We start from the raw sequence: 21,216 nt of genomic DNA, 5'->3' as shown, positions 1-21,216 counted from the left end.
TATATGACCAGGTATCTGTACCAGTTTTCTCGCGGCATGATCTTATCTACTTGACGTATAGCATAGACTTAAGCGCTGAAGAATACTCCATAACCTATCGGGCCTTAAAAGATATAAACTATGCGCTACTGGACTCAGAGTGTAACTCTTACAACTGGCAATCATTGTATACAATTCCCAATGTTGATTTACAGTTTGAGTTCTTTAACAACAATATCGAGCTTCTATACAACAAATATGTACCAGTCAAAACAAAAAAAATTAGGCCAAATGAGAACCCATGGATTAGCATGGAAATCAAAAATAAAATTAATGCGTGTGATAGGGCCTATAGAAAGTGGAAACGCTATAAAACAGATTACTTACACAAGCAGTACAGTTCCTTGAGAATAAAGGTCAATAAGTCATGCTGGTTAGCTAAAAGGAAATTCTATCAACAGAAATTCAATAATGTGTCATCTGGTAAAGAATTCTGGAAAAACATAAAAAGTATTGGAGTAGGAAAACAACGACAAGAGACAGCTTGCCATATTAATGCCAATGAATTAAATAATAAATTTGTGAAATCTCAACCTTTAGTACCTGATCAAACTAACAATCCGTACCTGAACACATTGCCAAACAACAACTGTGATAATAGCTTTAGTTTTGTTTGTGTGAGTCAGTGTGATGTCCTACAGTCCATGTTAAATATAAAATCAAGTGCAATGGGTCTCGATAATATACATCCAAAATTTTTACTAATCCTTGTCCCCAAGCTACTTCCATATATAACACACATTTTTAATACAGCAATAACATCTTCGACATTTCCAACATGCTGGAAGACAGCGAAAGTACTTCCTATACCAAAAATAAAGGGTGAATATAGACCGATATCCATACTTTCCTTTCTATCCAAAGCATTTGTGTACTATTTGTGTATTATTCTGTGTACTAAGTTAGAAAAACTATATAATTTTTCAAACCCAGCTACAAGCTTGGTAAGAACATACCTAATGGGCCGATCTCAATGTGTTGTAACGGAGTCTGAGACCTCAGACTTTTTATTTACTAAGCGAGGTGTCCCCCAAGGGTCGGTCCTTGGACCATTACTGTTTTCGATATATGTGAACGATCTTCCAAATGTCTTGTCTAATTGTGAAGTCCAGATGTATGCTGACGATATGCAAATGTATGTGAGTCGTCCGTATAGCCGTATATCTGAATGTATTGATGTCAGTAATAGTGAACTTAAACAAGTAAGCAATTGGGCTATGAATAACGGTCTTCAAATAAATCCAAAAAAATCCAAATGTTTGATAATTTTTAAAAAAGAAATAAACGCACCATTGCAAAGGCTAAAGATTGATACTGATGAGATTGAATACGTAAATCGAGCTAACAACCTCGGAATTGTGTTCAACAGCACTCTTTCGTGGTCCAATCATATTAACTATATAGTTGGTAAGACGTATTGTCAACTACGTCAATTAAAACTGATCCAGAGTATTTTACCAACCCATAGTAAAATGGTATTAGCAAAGTCGATTATAACACAGGCCGACAAAATGTGACATGGGTCGGTGTCCAGGCCTGCCACCATTTTATTTCGATAAATAAGGCTTTTCTAAGCATAAGTTGCCACTACGCCTATAGTCCATCAGCTCTGGTATTTGCGGTATCTTTAATTTAAGAAAATCACAAATTTTCTTCGTCTTTTGGGATATATCTTAAAGAGTGGTCAACCAATTTTGGTAATCTTTTCGGAATTAAATAGTTACATGACTGTTTTTTACGGTCTTTTTGGAAAATTCAATCTAACTTAACCACAAGAGGAGGTGGGAGCATTCAAAATTTTAAAGTCACAGCAAAGTTTAAAAATGTTTAAATGTTTAAAAATTAAATAAAAATATTTTCTCCTACAATGCATTTTTGATCCAAAGACACCTTATGTCCATACTGTTTAGGACACTCATCAGGTTTTTGTGAATTGTTTTGGAATTTTTAAAATTGTTTTTCTTCTTTCCTTCACAGTGACGATTCACAAACAATGCCCAAACCTGTCCGTTTAAATGACACAAAAATTGTCTTAACCCATTAAGACCCCTTTGAAAAGTGAGCAAATTTTGCGAAAGTCAAATTTTCTCTTTTTTCCCTGGGGTTTAAAACAAAAATGTTTTGATGCAAAGTTGTTCCCCAATCAAAATTAATAATAACTGCAAAAGAAAAAATTTCAAAATATTTTTTTTGTATTTTTTATGATTACCGAAAGTTCTCTCTTAAAGGATTTAGCAACAACAACGCCAACGTATTCTCCCGGCCCAGTTGGACTCCCTGAGTGTGTGCATAAGTTGGGCTTCAACCATTTGTAAACCGATTCTTAAGGGGTTATATACTTTTTTTTTCAAAAAAACGATAATTTTTTTGCTAAATCCTAAAGTATATCCTCTAGAGAACATTTTCCCAAATTTTCATAGAGATCCGAATTATAGTTCGATAGGAAAACAGCGTTTTGTCTGCTCGACTTCAATAGTTGCATTTACTCAACGTAAAACTTTGAATGCGATTATCTCAAAGTCGTGCTTTTCCAAAAGTGCCTTTGCTGTGACCACGATTGCACAAGAACTATTTGATCGATCTTCTTCAATTTTTTTTTAAATTATTCGTAATGATTGTTTTTGTTTTGGAAAAATTGTTACTGTATGCAGAAAAAAACAAATATTCTTGAAAATAGGGGAGAGGTCTGTAGGTTGGGACGGTCTGTAAGTTGGGACACTCAATTTTCTCAAAACTTTTGCACTAAAAAAAATTGTTTTTTTTTTTGTAGTCCTTTTTAGTGACAAAACTTTTGGGGAAAACATTAAAAGCCAGGCTCTAGCCAAATTTAAGCTGTAAGAGTCGCGTACCATTCGGGTGCCCCGACTATCAGATACCCGTTACTTAGCTAAAGGGAGTACGAAGGAGATAAAAACTTTGATCCGCCGTAACTTTTTAACGAATGGTCCGATTTAAAAAAAGTCTTCTACATTTCGATAGGTATTAATAAACACAATTAGGGTGTTCAATTGCGTTGCAAACTTTGTAAAGTGTAAAAGTGTAAATCAATTCCAACAACAATTTCTATACAAAATAGTTTTAAAGGCCTACTTTTGAAAACTATTTTGTATAGAAATTGTTGTTGGAATTGATTTACACTTTTACACTTTACAATGTTTGCAACGCAATTGAACACCCTAAATACAACTGCATTTTTACTTTTCCGAAATATTAAAATTTTTTAAATCGTTTATAAGCGATTGTGGGCGTTAGAGGGGGCGTGGCACCCTTTTGAAACAAACTTGCGCTGCGTAGGAGCTCCTAGAATCTGCATGCATGTCAATCTTCTAGCTTTTATAGTTTCCGAGATCTCAGCGTTCATACAGACAGACAGACAGACGGACATGGCTATATCGACTCGGCTAGTGACCCTGATCAAGAATATATATACTTAATAGGGTCGAAAATGCTTCCTTCTAGCTGTTACATACTTTTGCAATATACCCTTTTACTCTACGAGTAACGGGTATAAAAATGCAGTTGTATTGTGTTTATCAATCAAATATTATCAAATCTGACCATTCGTTAAAAAGTTATGCGCGATCTTAGTTTTATATCTCCATCTCCCTAGCACTCCCTCGAAAGTCTGGCCACCCGACTATAGCGTTCTCTCTTGTTTTTATACCTGTTCCCAGCGGAATGGGGTCTGGAGAAAAAATGCATTACAAGAGTAGAAAACGTAATCGATTACGATTGTTATTAATATTATTATCTTTGAACTGAGTTTGAGAACTGAACTGAACACATGAACACTTTGAGCTCAACCGAACTGAATACGTTTTGGTTTTTATGATTTCAAATTCAAGTTCAAAATCACCACGTCATGACATTTAAAATAAAGTCTTACTATTCCTATGGAAGCCATAAGATATAGTGGTCCGATTCGGCTCGTTTCGACATATGTACTACCTGCAATAGAAAGAAGACTTTCGGGAAAGATTCACCGCGATAGCTTTAAAACTGAGAGACTAGTTCGCATAGAAACGGACAGACTGAAAGACGGACACGGCTAGATGGACTCGGCTATTGATGCTGATTAAGAATATATTGTATATATTAATATTATATATATTACTGTTTTTTTACTGTTTTTTAAATTTACCTCGACGGATGCTATATTTTTGGATTCGTAACAAATTCCCAAGTTAAACTGCGTTTTCCAACTTTGCGGAGCTCTCAGAGGCAAATGGGTGCATGGTTTGATTCGATGTTAAAGTTTTTTAAAATATACACTCTTTATCTTTTAAGGGGAGACATCTAGGTAACTGGAAAAAAAACGGATTTTCTGGATTTTTTTTGGCCAAATGATATATATTATATTTAGTGTTGGGAAAGGTACTGTGATTTTGTACCTAGGTAAGGTAAAAGGTATTGGGCAAAAATAAATACCTAGGTAAGGTAAAGGTACTTCAATTTCCCAGAACCTAGGTAAAGGTAAAAGGTAAATATATTGTTTTTTATTTTTTATAAGAGCTGAGCTCAAGGAACCGAAAAACGATTTTTAATTTTCCTTACAAAGTTCCATATTTGTCTAAGCTTTCTTAGCTTTCATGGCCTCGTAGTCGGTGTAACTGCTTGGATGAACCCTCTAAAGTTGTTGAAATCCAAAATCCAATTATTTATTTTTAAAACACGCGGCATGAATAATTGTATGCACGTATCACTTCATTAATATATTTATGAAACCCTCATGTACATATTTGGCGAGCAAAAATTCCGTATGTAGAAACATTGACTATATGTATATTGTGCATATGTATATGCCGTTTGTTTACGTACATACGGCATTTTTGCGCGCCAAATACACTTTGGTTTCATAAATAAATTGATGTAGTGATGGGAACATACATTCGTGCACAAAATTATATAAAATAAAACCGCGATTAGTTTTCATTCTCAAATATGTACATATGTAAGTAATGTGTATATGTACATATCTCACACATAAAAAAAGGCATAGGCTGTGTGTGCAGATTTCCTGTCGATTTATCACCGAATTTTATTGTTTTACTAGCAATACCCGAAGCGACGTTGTCCGCTACTATTAGCAAAGCATTTATTGCTGATTTTTTTGTATATTCAAATTCAAATTAATATCAGAGTAAAATCCCGCGTAACCTTAGCTAAACAGTAAACCCACCTACAACGCACTAATATTCTAATCCTTCTAGCCATAACATACCTTACCTTAACACCGCATTAACCCAAATATTACCTCACCTTAACCCCACCTATTTTATTCTAACTCTTGGCACACTTTCTTAGCACCTTGATGCTGTTTTCACTATTTCCTAGTCTTAACCCACCTTAGCACCAGTTTTTCCTCTTCTTAGCTAACCTAACTTTAGTCTCAACTGAAAACAAATTTTCCTTACTATACTTACTTACTTTAACTTCACTTTTTCTTAGTAATTAGTAGTAGTAGTAAGTCCAAACGAACTTTATCTTTCTGACCTTCACCCTTCCCTTACAGTTCTTTTACCCTAATCTATCTAATACCTCCTTAATCGCAACTTAATTTTATAGATTTGGTTAGCTAAGCGAATGCAGAGAAAAACTTTTACTCTTTTTTACCGTTTATTTTGAACAGATCTAACCCCCAAAAACCTTAAAAACATAAAAAAGAATATATAAGAAATAACACACAAATACCTATGAAAGGCTACGGCCAAAATGCTTTAAGCGAAAAACGGATCCGCTCGCAGGATCGGTAGGTAAACAAAAAAAGAAGTGCCCCAATGTCGGCTGGGGATCAACAGCTGGAGTTAAATATTTCGGGAAATGAGGAAAATTAGAAAAAGCACCTAAAGCTCCAACTCTTTTGGGTGAAAACAGTAGGTGTAATTTTGGAGACGAAATTTGCCAACAATTTTCGTCGTGCGCCCCTCGTCTTTAACATAATTTAAATTTATGCAAAATATTTAATTTAGAATGGCTGCATTGGCTGTATGTACATGCCAATTTATCGATGTGTGTTTGTCATTGCGTTTCTCACATGCAAATGTGACGACTGAAAGTTTTTCCCTGCTCTCCCCTTGAAAGACAATCCAAAATGTTTTTAAAATCAAAACAAAAATTCCTTATGAATTTAATGGGTTGGCTACACACTTTGACTTAGAATTGCATCCATTAGATAATCCGTTCTGGTATCCAAATAGTAAAAATTGTATCAGGTGTTTCTAAGCCAGAAAAAAAACATTGGCGGCGTCTCTTTCGCTTCAAATGACTCTCTCGCAACCCGCGCAAACAAAAAGGATCGTATAATCGGTGCGGAAAAATTAATTAAGTGCCCCAACTGGAAGTCGGTGGGGGCTCATCTTCTGGGCTTTCAAAGATTTCCACAAACAAAGCTTAAACAAAAAATATCAACTTGTTTGGTTAAAAACTGTGGGAATGGTTGATGTTTTAATCAACCAATTTTGCATTTTTCGAGAGTCCTGGAAGTCCTTGGGAGCCGAATTTTAAAAAATCCTTTCTTAGTGCACACCTCCTCTAACACACGATTCAGACCCAATTTTTTCCAGAATTTTAGGTCTTATCCCAGAATTTTTTTTCCAGAATTTTAGGTCTTATGGACTTGGTCTGAAGAACTTGTGAGATGGTTCCGAAGACGCCTAGCTGGGGCGACCAAGCGGGTCGCAGGTTGCGGATAGCGGACGACCTCAATCGAGGCCAACTGTGAATAAGCTGGTGGTAGAAGTCAAGCACGGAATCGTGGACAGAAACCCCAGCAAATAAGCGGTCCCGGACAACCAGCGGGTATCTTGCAACGAAGCAGTACCGACGATGCGATTTGTTCAGCCGCATCAAAACAGTTGCTTTACACAAACCTAAATATCCCTCACACACTGCCTACCCACTTCCTCTCCCAAACAACATCTCACTCCGGGCCGGACTACGGTGTAATTCGGACCGTGCCAAGAGTCAGCCTGGCTGGGGGCCCGGATCAAAAACTAGCCCAGTCTCAAACGGTGGGCTCAGGGAGATGGCGACCCCCTGTTCTACCTACCGCCTTACCCGGGTACCGCGGATCTCTGCCCGGGCGGACCTTTCCCCTTCTCCGCAGCTCGTGGGACCAAATATGGAATCATTAAATAAAAATAAAAATAAATCAGAGACGGGTACTCTCAACAAACCCAATACTGCAATGACGAGCGTTGGCTCCGTTGCAAACACCAGTAAGGCTCAGAAAGGGCCTCATCCCAAACAAGGGGTGATGGGAGACAGAAAGACTGTCGCAAACGCCTCCGCTATGCGCGCATCTGCGCCTAAACCAGCGGTAGACGCAGCAAAGTCGATCGGGTCGACCGCTGGTGTTCAGAAATTTACATACGCAGAGAGACGGACGGCCGCCCAAACCCTGCGTTCACATGCCAGAAGCAAAGTCGCCACGCCTTCGCCCGAATGGCTGAAGAAGGTTGAGTGGGCCAGGACGGTGTTCCCAAACTATGGGCAAGGAAACACCCAACAGGAAGGTGCCCAGGTGAAGAGGCAACGCTCCGTAGAGCTGCCTGGTCCGTCGGCGAAGAGATCGAAGATCCAGCCGTCGGTCTCCTTTGCCGAGATCACTAAAGATCGGGTCCTTCTGGGACTCATTGACAGGGGAAATCCGGAGAACAGGATCCCCAAAAACAAATGGAAGGCGGTTGAGTCCCAGCTGTCTCTCATATGTCTGCGTATGGTGCGCGAGAAGCCCGGTTCATCGCCTTGCTGCATGGACGCGGGCTGGTACCAGGGCAGTGTAAAGGTGGTTGCCTGCGACAATCAGCGATCAGCTGATCTGTACAAGCAGGCGACAGCGCAGCTAGGTGAAGTCTACGATGGGGCGAACATAGTCGCACTAGATTGGTGTGACGTCCCCAGTAGACCCCGAGCTAGAATTTGGCTCCCAGCAGCTATCAAATCACCGGAGGATATCCTCTATATGTTGCAAGAGTGCAACCCACATCTCCCCACAAAAGACTGGAAAGTCGTGAAGGTGGAGGAGCATGCAGGTGATGTAAATCAGGCGATCGTGGTGCTAAACAAGGAGTCGGTCGCTCCCATAGAGGCTGCTCGGGGAGTGCTCAATTATGGCTTCAGCGCCATACACATTAAGATATACAAAGGGGACTCCAGTTCCAAGGGAAGCCCTGCCGGCAACCCAACTGAGCAGGTTCTTGCGGAGGAAGTGGAGGCCCCTGGTATGCCGGAGGACGGCTACTCAACCGACTCATCGCTGAGCAGAGAGTTGCGAGCGCTGGGACCGGCAATCGAAGAAGTGGACCTGAGCGATTCGGGGGCCGACGTTACTGTGGTGGAGGTTGCAGCTGGGGATGTCGCTAAGACTCCTGCAGATCAACCTACACCACAGTAAAGCAGCGTCCGCTGCCCTATTGCTTCGCCTTGCCAAAGGCGAAGCCGACGTGGTCTTAGTTCAGGAACCTTGGATAGCAGGAGGCAAGGTTGCTGGGCTAGGAACAAAAGACTACAAGCTTATGCTTGACCCCAAACAAGGTAAAATTCGAACCTGTATTTTAGCCAAACGGCATCTTAGTACATTTCTGCTTCGCAATTACAGCAACGGAGACAACACGCCAATAAGCCTGGAGCTGCAAAACGGCTCCATAAGGATGCTATCGGCCTACATGGCTTTTGAAAAGGAAGAACCCCCAGACGCGCTAGTCAGAGGACTGGTAAAAGAATGTGAAGAGCTTAATAAAGGTTTGGTGATAGGATGCGATGCAAATGCCCACCATACCCAGTGGGGCTGCCCTACCAACAACGACAGAGGTGAGTCTTTATTTGATTTCATTCTAAATTCGAACTTATTTCTTTGTAACAGGGGCAATACCCCTACTTTCATAACAAAAACGTGCCAAACGATCATAGATCTAACCCTGGCATCAGGTTCACTCGTAAGCACAGTCACAAACTGGGCTGTCTCCAACGAGCACTCATTCTCAGATCACAGGTTTATAGAGACAACTTTGTCTCTAGTGTCACCTGCGCCGGTCAGCTTTGCCAACCCCAGGCGGGCAAACTGGAAAAAATACAAAGAAATTCTATTGAGCTTCCTCCCCAGGGAGCCACCAGACAGCACTCTTTGCACTCAGGAGCTAGATAATATGGTAAACAAATTCACAGAAGCATGCAACGCGGCATTCACAGCTGCATGCCCGCTGGGGAAACCAAGGGGAAAGAAAAAACCTCCTTGGTGGACCCAGCAATTATCAATCCTCAGAGCCAAATGCAGAAGCCTGTTCAACAGAGCGAAAGCTACAAATGAGGACATTAGCTGGCAAAGCTACAAAAAGGAACTAGCCACATACAAAAAGGCCATCAGAAAAGAGAAGAGAACTGCGTGGCAAAACTTCTGCTCGGATATTGAAAAGACAACGGATGCCGCAAGGCTCAGAAAGATACTTTCTAAGACAGCCGTATCGATGGGCTATCTCCAAAAGGCTGACGGATCATGGTCGGACTCTAGTGAAGAATCCCTAAACCTACTCCTAGACGCTCACTTCCCAGGGAACCGTACAAATCGCCGGGACCGGACAATATAACACCAGCACAAATTCAGCAAGCAGGACAGCTAGCTACAAACTGGCTGAGAAAAATTTTCCAGATCATTCTTGCAGTAGGAGAACTACCTACAGCGTGGCGGGAAACGAAAGTCGTTTTCATCCCTAAAGCAGGGAAGGCCACCCATACTACAGCGAAGGATTTTAGACCGATAAGTCTGACATCATTCCTGCTAAAAATCTTAGAAAGACTGATCGGTCTACACATCAGAGACATCATTGACCCGACGCAGATATCAAAGGCGCAACACGCATACACCAAAGGTAAATCGACCGAATCGGCGCTACACTTGGTAGTAAGCAACATCGAGAAATCACTCAGTATACAAGAATACACCTTGATCGCCTTCCTTGACATAGAAGGAGCTTTCAATAACGTGCTTCCCACGGCAATAACAGAATCCCTCACTGAACTAGGGGTTGAGCCACCGCTGGTGGGGCTGATCCACAAATTGCTGATAAGCAGAATGGTCACGGCCACACTAGGGACCTCTACCCAGACTAGACTAGTGAACAGAGGCACTCCGCAAGGAGGTGTACTTTCACCCCTCCTATGGAATATCGCGGTAAATAAACTACTGCGGATTCTCGAAGGAGGAGGCTGTAAGATAGTGGCATACGCAGACGATGTCGCTATCATTTTTAATGGTAAGTATCCACAAACGCTATGCGATCTTATGACCGCAAAACTAAAGATACTATCGGAGTGGACTACAAAAAACGGACTTGGGGTGAATCCCTCAAAAACGGAACTAGTCCTTTTCACAAATAGATACAAAATCCCAAAACTCAACCCACCCACTTTAAACAACTGTAATCTCTCTTTTAGCGATCACGCAAGATACTTGGGGTTAGTATTAGATAAGCGTCTTAAATGGGGCTTAAACAACCAAGAGAGAACCAAGAAAGCGACCATTGCACTTTACTCTTGTAAAAAAGCATTCGGGCTTAGATGGGGTATGTCCCCTAAAATCGTCAATTGGATATACACAACGGTAGTCAAGCCAATCCTACTATATGGAGTGACCCTGTGGTGGACCGCTCTACACAAACAATGTATCCTAACTCCCCTTAACAAAGTACAGCGCATGGCGGCTTTGTGTATTAGTGGAGCCCTTCGAACTACCCCAAACGAAGCGCTGAATGCGATCTTGAACCTCCAGAGCCTGGACTTATCAGGCATGGAAAAGGCGAAATCGGCAGCCATTCGACTAAGGGATACGGGGCAATGGAAATCCCAACTGTATGGTCACGCTAAGATTCTTCAGCATGACAATTTGATCCCGCCAAAAACGGATCTATGTAAAACCCGTGAATACAGACACACGCCCTTCGAAGCTCTGATCCCAGGTAGGGAAGCATGGGATCGAGGCCGACCGGGCTCAATAGACGCAATCTGTATATATACAGACGGCTCCAAACTCGACGGACACGTAGGTGGAGGCATATACTCCGAGCAATTAGAGATCAGGCAGTCATTCAGACTTCCTGACCACTGCAGTGTCTTCCAAGCGGAAGTGTATGCTATAATGGAAGCACTCGTCTGTTTAAGGGGCTTAAACACCCAGAACAGGCACATAAACATATATAGTGATAGCCAAGCGGCTATTAAATCAATATACTCGACGAATACAAACTCCCGAACAATAGCAGACTGTCGCAAATCTCTTCACGAGATGGCTAGTCAGTTTACTGTCAGCCTTATATGGGTTCCGGGTCACCGGGATATCGTAGGCAACTGTATAGCAGACGAGCTAGCCAGGCAAGGCACCACCATACCTCTCCTTCCAGGAAAGGAGAATGTTGGCATGCCTTTGGCTACCTGTAAGCTAATTATTAAAAACCATTTCTGCAAATTAGCCAACACCAATTGGCAAAACACACCGCAGTGCCGAATCTCTCACCAGACATTTCCTGCAATAAACAATAAGAAAACATCAGAACTACTGAATTTCAGCCGCACAGAGTGTGGCATGCTAATTCGAGTACTGACAGGCCACTGGCTCGTTGGCGCACACGCCGGCAGGCTAAAAGCCCCTAAAAATGACTTCTGTAGAAGCTGCAGGGATGAGGAAGAAGAGGAAACGGTGGAACACCTACTCTGTTCATGCCCAGCCCTATGCAGGCTTAGACTGAAACACTTAGGATATCCTTTCATAAATGACCTGACCGAAATTTCGCAGATTAATCTGAAGAGTCTAAGCTCTTTTATTAAATCCTCCGGATGGGGGACATGCTGATCGACCAACCTACAGGCTGACCCTTAACGGATAGGGGACCCAAAAATAGAGATCATACGGTACCACAATGGACCCACAGAGGTCTAAGTGTGCGAGGCTATAGTCTAGCAGCCGTCCTAACCTAACCTAGGTCTTATGGTTTGGGCTGGGGGAACATGACGCAAATCGACATCTACTCTTTTATAGTAATACTCGATTAACACACAACACGCACTTGCCGTCCGGGTTAAAAAATTTGCCATTTTATATTGTTGGCAACACTTTCTCGTTTAAATTTTCTTTTTCGGCCATGTCTGTCAAATTGTTTTGTGCATTTGAGAAAATTGCAATGCAAAGGTAACTTTACAAAACAAACATGAGAACGGCTAATTTCCAATGACTTTTAATGCTGCGTTCCGACTATTACAATTTCGAAACGAAATGATACAATGACGTGTAGATGTGGTGGATTTAGCTTATTTCAGTGTCGCAGTCAGATGTGGCTAGTTTAAATCAGAGCAATGTTTAATACCTATGTAAGTACCTTAATAATTTCAAAGGTATATAAAAATTTGTAGCTAGGTAAGGTAAAAGGTACCCAATTATTTTTATACCTAGGTAAGGTAAAAGGTACCACTAAATTGTACCTAGGTACGTACCTAGGTAAAAGTATCTAGGTATGTCCCAACACTGATTATATTAGGTCCGAAGTACAAAATAACATTTTTTTCGAATAAATCGAAAACAAAATAGCGGCTGTGCAGCATTTCTTCGAAGGCTCTTTTTTGTTGAAGGGGTCCATGGCCAAACACCTAACGTCCTTAATTTTTGATCTAAAAAAAAAAATGGTTAGTTTCTATACATCAACAGCTATCGACGGACGTCGGATTTTTTCGATATATTGATTTTTTGCAAAATGGTGAGTGTTTGAAAAAAAAGTAAAATTTTTTCGAATAAAAAACGTCACAAAATTGTTGATAAAAAAAGGAAGCAAAATAAAAGAAAATCCTACGTCCGTCGATAGACATATGTATTTTGAATATACTGTCAAAAATATCGATCGATCGTTTTATAGTCTAGTCACACTGTGTGGGGTAACCTATCGAGCGAGCCAATAACCCGATTACTCCAAAAAAGTGTTTCCACTGGGTTAACTCCAAATATCGAGTGATGACATCTAGTGTTTGTTGTTTGTGTTGTTTATTTTACTAGGGATAGACCTTCAACGATAGGAAAAAATTTCAAAATATACCGAAATTTACAAAAAAATACTCCGAAATACCAAAGACCCTAAAAGTACCCCACTTTTGCCCTAATCTAGTTGCCTATACATATCCTATGTAAAAAAAAACAGGGTTATGTCAATAACCCCATAACTCCATAACTCCACCACAGTGTAAATTGACTATAAGATTTGTTCGAGTTATGTGTCCGGCCACCCCCAAAAAAGTAGTTTCGAGAAAAACGCGTTAAAAAATTTTAAGGTGCCCGGGATATACCTGTGAGGCATCGCCGCAGAATGGAAAATTTCGACACTTCTGTCGGACTCTATTTTTTGGTATGTTATTTTTAAGACCCTAAAGAATTTTTTAAGCGAAAAACATTTGCGATTTTTTAAAAATTTTGCCTAGATGTTCCCCCTTAAACCCCATTCTTAGAATAATTTTAGGATTTTTTTAAGGCAGAGATAAATTCCAGAAAACATAGTCAAAAAACTTAAAAACATACAGCTGCGGTCAAAATAGTAGTAGTGTTGCCGCCCCCCCCTTTAGCTGAGTAACGGGTATTTGATAGTTTTTATTATTTTATTTATTCTGCGTTCCTGCTGCTGCAAAGGGACTCCCACGACGATTCGACGATAACTTACGGGGAATACTTCGCCGGAAGAGTCCCGACTTCTCATCCGCTCGACCACAAAGTCTTGGCGTATAATCCGCCCACTCCACTAACAGGAATTTGCCGACCGCTGAACTAAGGACTTTCTGCCCCAAAAATTTGGTACAAGGTTTTTGGCTAGTATGTCTATCCAAAAATTAAACAGGTATTAATACATGAATAAATCTTAGTTTATTTATTAAGATATTAGATTAGTATACCTACTAAATATTTAAATATGATATTTTACAATTAAGTTGGATAAATGCTATAAAATCCTCTTTACTAAAGGAGTATGAAAACGGGGGTCGCGCAGATATATTTTCAAGCGGAACTTGGATGGAATTCTAAAGTATATTAATATACCACCCCAAATTGCTCGAAGATATTTCTGTGCCACCCCCGATAATGGGATGTATCTTAATATTTTAAATACTTTGCATGTAGTTATTAATCCTATAATAATAAAGAAATAAAACATTTTATAATTGTTTTCTAACCATTTCCGAAAGCAACGCAGAATCATTACTTGGCATAACGGCACTAGAATCCTTAGGCCCACAAGAGGAGCTAGTTGGGCGCTGAATGGTTCTGTCTTCATAGCGAGTACGTCCCTGTGAAGCCATAGGCCTGTTGAGGGTATTGTTTGCATTATTTGGTGAGCTTGGCGGAGTGTTATGTGCGGCAAAAAGTTTACTGATAAAATCTTGCTCTTTCCATCCGTTTTTTTTATAAACGTCACGTAATTCGTTATGTTGCCACATGGAGTATAAAACTTGACTAGCAAATTTCAATACACAAGAGGTATATTTTTCTTTCCGTCTTGTTATATTCATAAGTCGATCAATCCCACCGGAATCTAATAGGGATCGTGAAAACTCGGGATTTTTCTTTATAACCTCATTAATGGTTGCCAGTACAGCTGTTATTGTATCGTCTGACGTGTTCTGGTCATGTTGTAAATTTCCAGAGGGAAGTTTCTGAACTAGGTCCCGCATTGCGTACTTTCCAATAAGTTCTTTGTTGCGTTGATCAATAGCTAAATTGCGCAGTGCTGTGGCAACTGCGCAGACTACGCGATCCACTTCCATCCTAAGAAGCTCTACAAGTATCGGTAGACCTTTTTCCTTACGCACTGTAGCACGAATATCCATACTGGGTTGCCAATAGCACGCAGATAAATTTTGAATTGCTCCTGCAGCGGCTTCGAGTGTTTCTGGATTAGAGCAACTTTGCAGTAATGATAAATAGTATTGAACAACTTCAGGTTGCCATAATTGCTCATATCCCTTATTAAGTTGGTTATGTGACACTGAACTCTTGGAATACTCCGTAGAAATTTTGTATTCACCTAACGCATCGGACATATTAGAACCATCCTTTTTTTTTTTACTCGTTCCAAAACAGCCTAAATTTTCTCCTGAAAATAAAAAATGTTGACAAACTTATTAAATTTAATATATATGATATTGTTTTAAATCAAGGGGATATACTCTATAGTGCATCGCTCAGTGGTTGAGCCTGTATGGGAGCCGCGGCCAAAAGTGGTTCGGTAATGCTCTAGTTTACGGTCCTTACCCCCAAAATTCGCGAAAAAATTATCCTCGACTAGTAAAAAGCCGAGGCCTTGTTAAAACAAATTCGATATTTTAAAAACTAAAAGTGGCTCCAACTTTTTACAAAAACCGATTGTAACTAACAATATGGTGCAAGTATTAAAATAAAAAATATTTGTATGGTATGCCACGAAGAAGATTGAGCATTTTAGAGAAAATTTGCATACCCTTTAATAATTTTCGGTCCAGTAGATTTTTTGAATTTTGTCCAAAACATCACAATTAAATGAATGTTTTATTACCTTACTTTAATTGGAAAACAAAAATTATAACTCTTTGTGCGAAAGAAAAGTTATATTATTATACCCGTTAATCGTAAAGTAAATGTAGGTAACACCTAGAAGGAAGGCTTTTTATACATCGATTTCCCCCGCACTCCCTTCAGCTGACTAACGAATATCTGATAGTCGGTGCACCCGACTTCTCTCACGTTAATACTGATATGATGCAACCCAGTAAACAAATGCGGTTTTATGTTCGACACTACTCGTAATTTGAGCAGTGTTTTGCACTTAAAATGATTGTTTGTAAATATTAGCTTTTTATGCGACCTTTTTTTTACATTCTTATTTTTTGTTTTTTCAAAGGATTTCCCTTTTTTTATCTTTGACTTTTAACTTGTAATGAAAATGTTTTCTTATGTTTGATTATTTTTAAGATTTAATAACGTTAGTATGTAATGTTGTGTTTTACCCAAAGTGACTAGTGTTTTATAATTCAAATCGCATTGATCAACAAATTGTTCAAATTAATTGATTTTCTTGCTATTTCTTACACTTAAATAATTGGAAATGTTTAAACAATTTGATTAACGGCTTCGCCACCTGTCTTCCTGTCTTGTAAACTAATAAAAAGAGTCATATCCTAGAGTAGAATAGAATACAATAAAAACCCAAGAAGGTAAAATTTATTTCCTATTACTTTCCCATTAATTTTCCGATTGTTCCTATGGCAGCTATATGATATAGTCGTCCGATTTTTTAAATATTTAATTCGAAATTCAGAAATACTTAAAAAATAATATTCCCAAGAGTAGAAGGTAGGGGAGAGGTCTGTAGGTTGGTCCACCTTTTGTTTTTAATCTGCCATTTCTAAATTCACTTATGAAACTTCACGCATTAGGCACTGATCGAAAGGTTGATCTATTAGCTTAAAAAAAAAAGAAAAAAAATTGTTTTTTCCGTAGGGAAAATTAAAAAATAATTTTTTTTGAAAAGTGCCAAAAAACGACATTTTGAAAGAGGTCTGTAAGTAAGGCTCTTTGAACATTGACTTTTCCCCTAATATCAAAGAAATGTACTATGCAGAAAGCGACCTCTGTTGGCCTAAGGCCTTTTTGTATGAAAAACGGGTGTCTCAACTTACACGCTCAAAGTGTCCCAACTTACATAAAATGGGTTGTTTCGGAAAAAAATTAATAAATTTTTTTTCTGACTGTCACATTGAGCTGATTTTTTTTTCGATTTTCGATTTTTTCAATTTTTTTTCTGTGCAGATATACTTTATGGGGTCGGAAACGTCTCCTTCACTGCGTTGCAAACTTCTGACTGAAATAAAATACCCTCTCCAAAGGTATAAAAATGGGACGATGAAATTTGGCAAATAAATTTGAAACTGAATTTCTGCTGGATATTGGTGATATGGGCACTTCCAAAAAAAAGTCCAAGCCAAAAACCTTGAAACTTGAATAAAACATATTTCCACAGGATTTTGCCCCGATATTAGTTTCTAATTAGTTGGATACTGAGCTTAACTACAAATTTGGAGTACAGTTTGATTATTTTTATGACAAACCCCACCAATATACGCAAAAATCACTTTTTGGCTATTTTTTTGTTATTTTTTGGACCTATCTTCTGTTGTAAATTTATTATTAATGCTAATATGTGACATTTTTCTGTACTAAATGCTTCATTCACATGCTAAACTATTAAGTTAAAAGCAAAACATCCAGCAATTGAGAGATAGAGGTGAAGAAATCCGCTTTACAAAACAGTCGGAAAAAATGTCCCGAGCGACATGTCCCGAGCGAATGTGGTTGAAACTGCATAAAAAAAAAAACGGCAAAGAATTTTTGAGTAAAACCAAAAGCATTTCATAGCGACATGTTTGAACGACATTCTAAAAAAATCGCATTCAAATATTCCATCAGAATTAGCTAATTTCTGGTGTTGTATGAACCGAGCGAATACGGCAGTTTTTTACCGATATCTTAAAAACTAAAAGTGGTACAAAATCAAGATTTTTACCAAAAATAGAGCTTGGGAAGAGTGAAAGGAAAAGCCCATAATTAAAATTTAAATCCATTGTTTTACAATTTTTTTTCAACTTTAAAGGTGTGCAAATGTCCCGAGCGACATTTTGAAAGTGCCCATATACACAGAAAAAAATATGACAAAATATCAAATTAATAAGTGTTGGTTAATTTGATCTTTTTTAAGATCAAGTTTTCTCATATCATTCTGACATGAATAAATATTATTTTTATCCTATTTCATATTATTTGTTCGAAAAAATATTGACTTCGGTATTTTAAAGAAGTATGTTTATAATTTATATGAAATCATATTGCACTGATGTGATAAAATATCAAAAATTTTTAGGAATTGCCCTAATCGGTAGCCTAGGGGACTAAAGCGTGCGGATTATATGTTATGTAAGCGTATAGTCGGAAGTGTGTGTTCAGTCCCACGTCGGGGTGGAAGTTCTTTACGACTTTTTATTTTTTTTTACTCAATAATATTCATATTTAATACAAATTGAGATTTAGTTAATGTAACACACACATGAATGGCTAAGTAAGAGTAAAAACCTCAAACCCAAGAGAACAAAATATGAATTTACTTTGTACAGCGCCTCATGTGATGCTTCCCTGGCGCAGCTAGTAGAGTGTTTGACTGCAAACTGTGAGGTAAGGGGTTCGATTCCCACGAGCGACCAAAATGTTTTTCTCAAGATAGTAAGTTATTTGATTTTTATATTCATAATTTGTTAATTATACAATAAATTTAGTTATTATTTCAGATAAAGAAAGTGTGTAACTAAAGGTTGTTTATGTACGAACATAGTGACGTGTGTTTAAATAAAAGAGAGAAAAAATAAGTTGAGAAACAGGAACCAACAACAGCACCGACTGACAGGAGAGGGTGCAACAGGGATAATTCCCGATTCCCCAATTTTTCTTTTCTTTTTCTTATTCAATTTTTATCTTGTAATCGACATCGATTCGATGCTGAAACCAAGAGGACATCATCTTGATATTGAGAGCACAAAGATCATTTTATATGAAAAATATCAACTTGATATTCTCGAAAATATCAACTTGATATTTTCGAAATATCAATGTTGCATTAATTAATATCGGCCCAAATTTTATATGAAATAATGTTAACTTGAGTGCAATTTCAAATCAATTTTTTTTCAGTGTAAATGAAATACACCACCAATAATAACTCATATGCTAAACAATAAATGTTATCTTAAGAAAAATATTTTAAATTTAACAAGAAAGGAAGTTAACCTCGGCCAGCCGAAGTTTATATACCCTTGCAGATATGCCTACTTAAAATGTTGTTTTTACATTGTCAAAAATCAAAACGCCTACTTTCTACAAATTTACAATGGTTTTTCTATTATTTTTTTTATTATTCCTATGGGAGCCATAAGACATAGTGGACCGATCCGGCTCGTTCCGACATATGTACTACCTGCAAAAGAAAGAAGATTTTTGGGAAAGTTTCATCGCGATAGCTTTAAAACTGAGGGACTAGTTCGCATAGAAACGGGCAAACGGACATGGCTAGATGAACTCGGCTATTGATGCTGATCAAGAATATATATACTTTATGTGGTCGGAAATCTCCTTCACTGCGTTGCAAACATCTGACTGAAATTTTAATACCCTCTGCAAGGGTATAAAAAGCTAGCTTCGGGCAGATCATTCCTATTCATTTTCAAATCGCAAAAATGTTAAATTTCGTATTTTTTTGACATTATATTTTCTATCCTTCCTATAGCAGCTATATAATATAGCCATCCGATTTTTGTTAAATTTAATTCGAAATTCGGAAATATTAAAAACAGTCATATCCCAGAGTAGAAGAGAATACAATAAAAACCAACGGAGCTATAATTTGTTTCCAATTAATTTCCAATTAATTGTTAGATCGTTTCTATGGCAGCTATATGTTATAGTCGTCCGATTTTGAAATATTTAAAAAGAGTCATATTATATGCAGATGATATTTTATAGCAAACCCGGGAACTTTGTAATTCAATTACAAGAGAACCATGGCCGACCGCCAAGGTCTTTTTGCAAGTAAATTCTTAAGAAATTGCGATCCATCGAGGATAATTTTTTTGCGAATTTCGGGGGTGAGTCCGCTAATATATAGTATTACCTTTTTTTTGTTTCAACATTTCTCGCAGGGACCGTAACAGTTTTAAATTTTATTGATAAAACTCGCTCTGTAAAACATATTGCTGATTATACCCGTTACTCGTAGAATAAAAGGGTATACAACCCTAGTCAAAAGTATTTTCTCAAATTAGAATGTTAACTGTACTCATATTTTGAACTTATAATATAAACATTTTGGCACCTATGGAAAGAGCACTTCAATTCCGTTTAAATGACACAAAAATTTTCTTAACCCATTAAGCACTCTTTGAAAAGTGAGCAAATTAGACAATTTTTTTTGAAAATAAAATTTTCAACTTTTTCCCTGGGGCTTAAAACAAAAATGTTTTGATGCAAAGTTGTTCCCCAATCAAAATTAATAATAACTGCAAAAAAAAAAATTTCAAAATATAAAAAAATCATAAAAAATACAAGGAAAAATATTTTGAAATTTTTTTTTTTGCAGTTATTATTAATTTTGATTGGGGAACAACTTTGCATCAAAACATTTTTGTTTTAAGCCCCAGGAAAAAAGTCGAAAATTTGACTTTCGCAAAATTTGCTCACTTTTCAAAGGGGTCTTAATGGGTTAAGAACATTTTTGTGTCATTTAAACGGAATTGAAGTGCTCTTTCTATAGGTGCCAAAAGTTTATATTATTAGTTCAAAATATAAGTACAGTTAACATTTACATTTGTGAAAATACTTTTGACCACCCCTGTATTAGATTCGTGCAAAAGTATGTAACAGGTAGAAGGAAGCGTTTCCGACCCTATAAACTATATATATTCTTGATCAGGATCACTATCCGAGTCGATCTAGCCATGTCCGTCTGTCTGTCCGTCTGTCTGTCTGTATGAACGCTGAGATCTCGGAAACTATAAAAGCTAGAAGATTGACATTTTGCATGCAGATTCTAGGAGTTCCTACGCAGCGCAAGTTTGTTTCAAAAGGGTGCCACGCCCCCTCTAACGGCCACAATCGCTTGTATACGATTTTAAAAATTTCAATATTTCGGAAAAGTAAAAATGCAGTTGTATTGTGTTTATTAATACCTATCGAAATGTAGAAGAAATTTATTAAATCGGACCATTCGTTAAAAAGTTACGGCGGATTAAAGTTTTTATCTCCTTCGCACTCCCTTAAGCTGAGTAACGGGTATCTGATAGTCGGGGCACCCGACTATAGCGTTCTCCCTTGTTTTTACAATAAACCTAAGTATAAAGCCAAATTTTAGCTGTGTTAAATAATCCGCGAATTCTTCACGTCAAATAATTCGCGAATTCTTCAGGTCAAATAAGCTGCGGATTCTTCTCGTCACGTGATACGGGTATTCTTCAAGTCGAATAATCCGCGAATTCTTCACGTCGAATGATTCGGGTATTCTTAAGTATAAAAAATTCGCGAATTCTTCATGTCAAACAACTCGCGATTTCTTCACGTCGAGTGTTTGGGTATTCTTTAGG

At 38.2% G+C, this 21,216-nt stretch overlaps 1 protein-coding gene across 1 annotated transcript in view; it reads right to left on the bottom strand.

Moving 5' to 3' along the window:
• Nucleotides 1-13,908: 13,908 nt before the first annotated feature.
• The window catches only part of p120ctn (adherens junction protein p120), a 78,574-nt gene continuing 71,266 nt past the window's right edge, over nt 13,909-21,216 (bottom strand). Inside the window, exon 4 of the mRNA XM_070211972.1 lies at nt 13,909-15,155. Within this exon, the coding sequence (XP_070068073.1) occupies nt 14,218-15,155 (938 nt within the window). The 3' untranslated portion in view covers nt 13,909-14,217. The remainder of the gene's footprint in view (nt 15,156-21,216) is intronic.

This window comes from Drosophila takahashii, chromosome 2R, assembly GCF_030179915.1.
Source record: "Drosophila takahashii strain IR98-3 E-12201 chromosome 2R, DtakHiC1v2, whole genome shotgun sequence".
In the NCBI taxonomy this organism is placed as follows: Eukaryota; Metazoa; Arthropoda; class Insecta; order Diptera; family Drosophilidae; genus Drosophila; species Drosophila takahashii.
The sequence above is the reverse complement of the archived record's forward strand: the minus strand, read 5'-3'. Positions and strand labels throughout refer to the sequence as shown.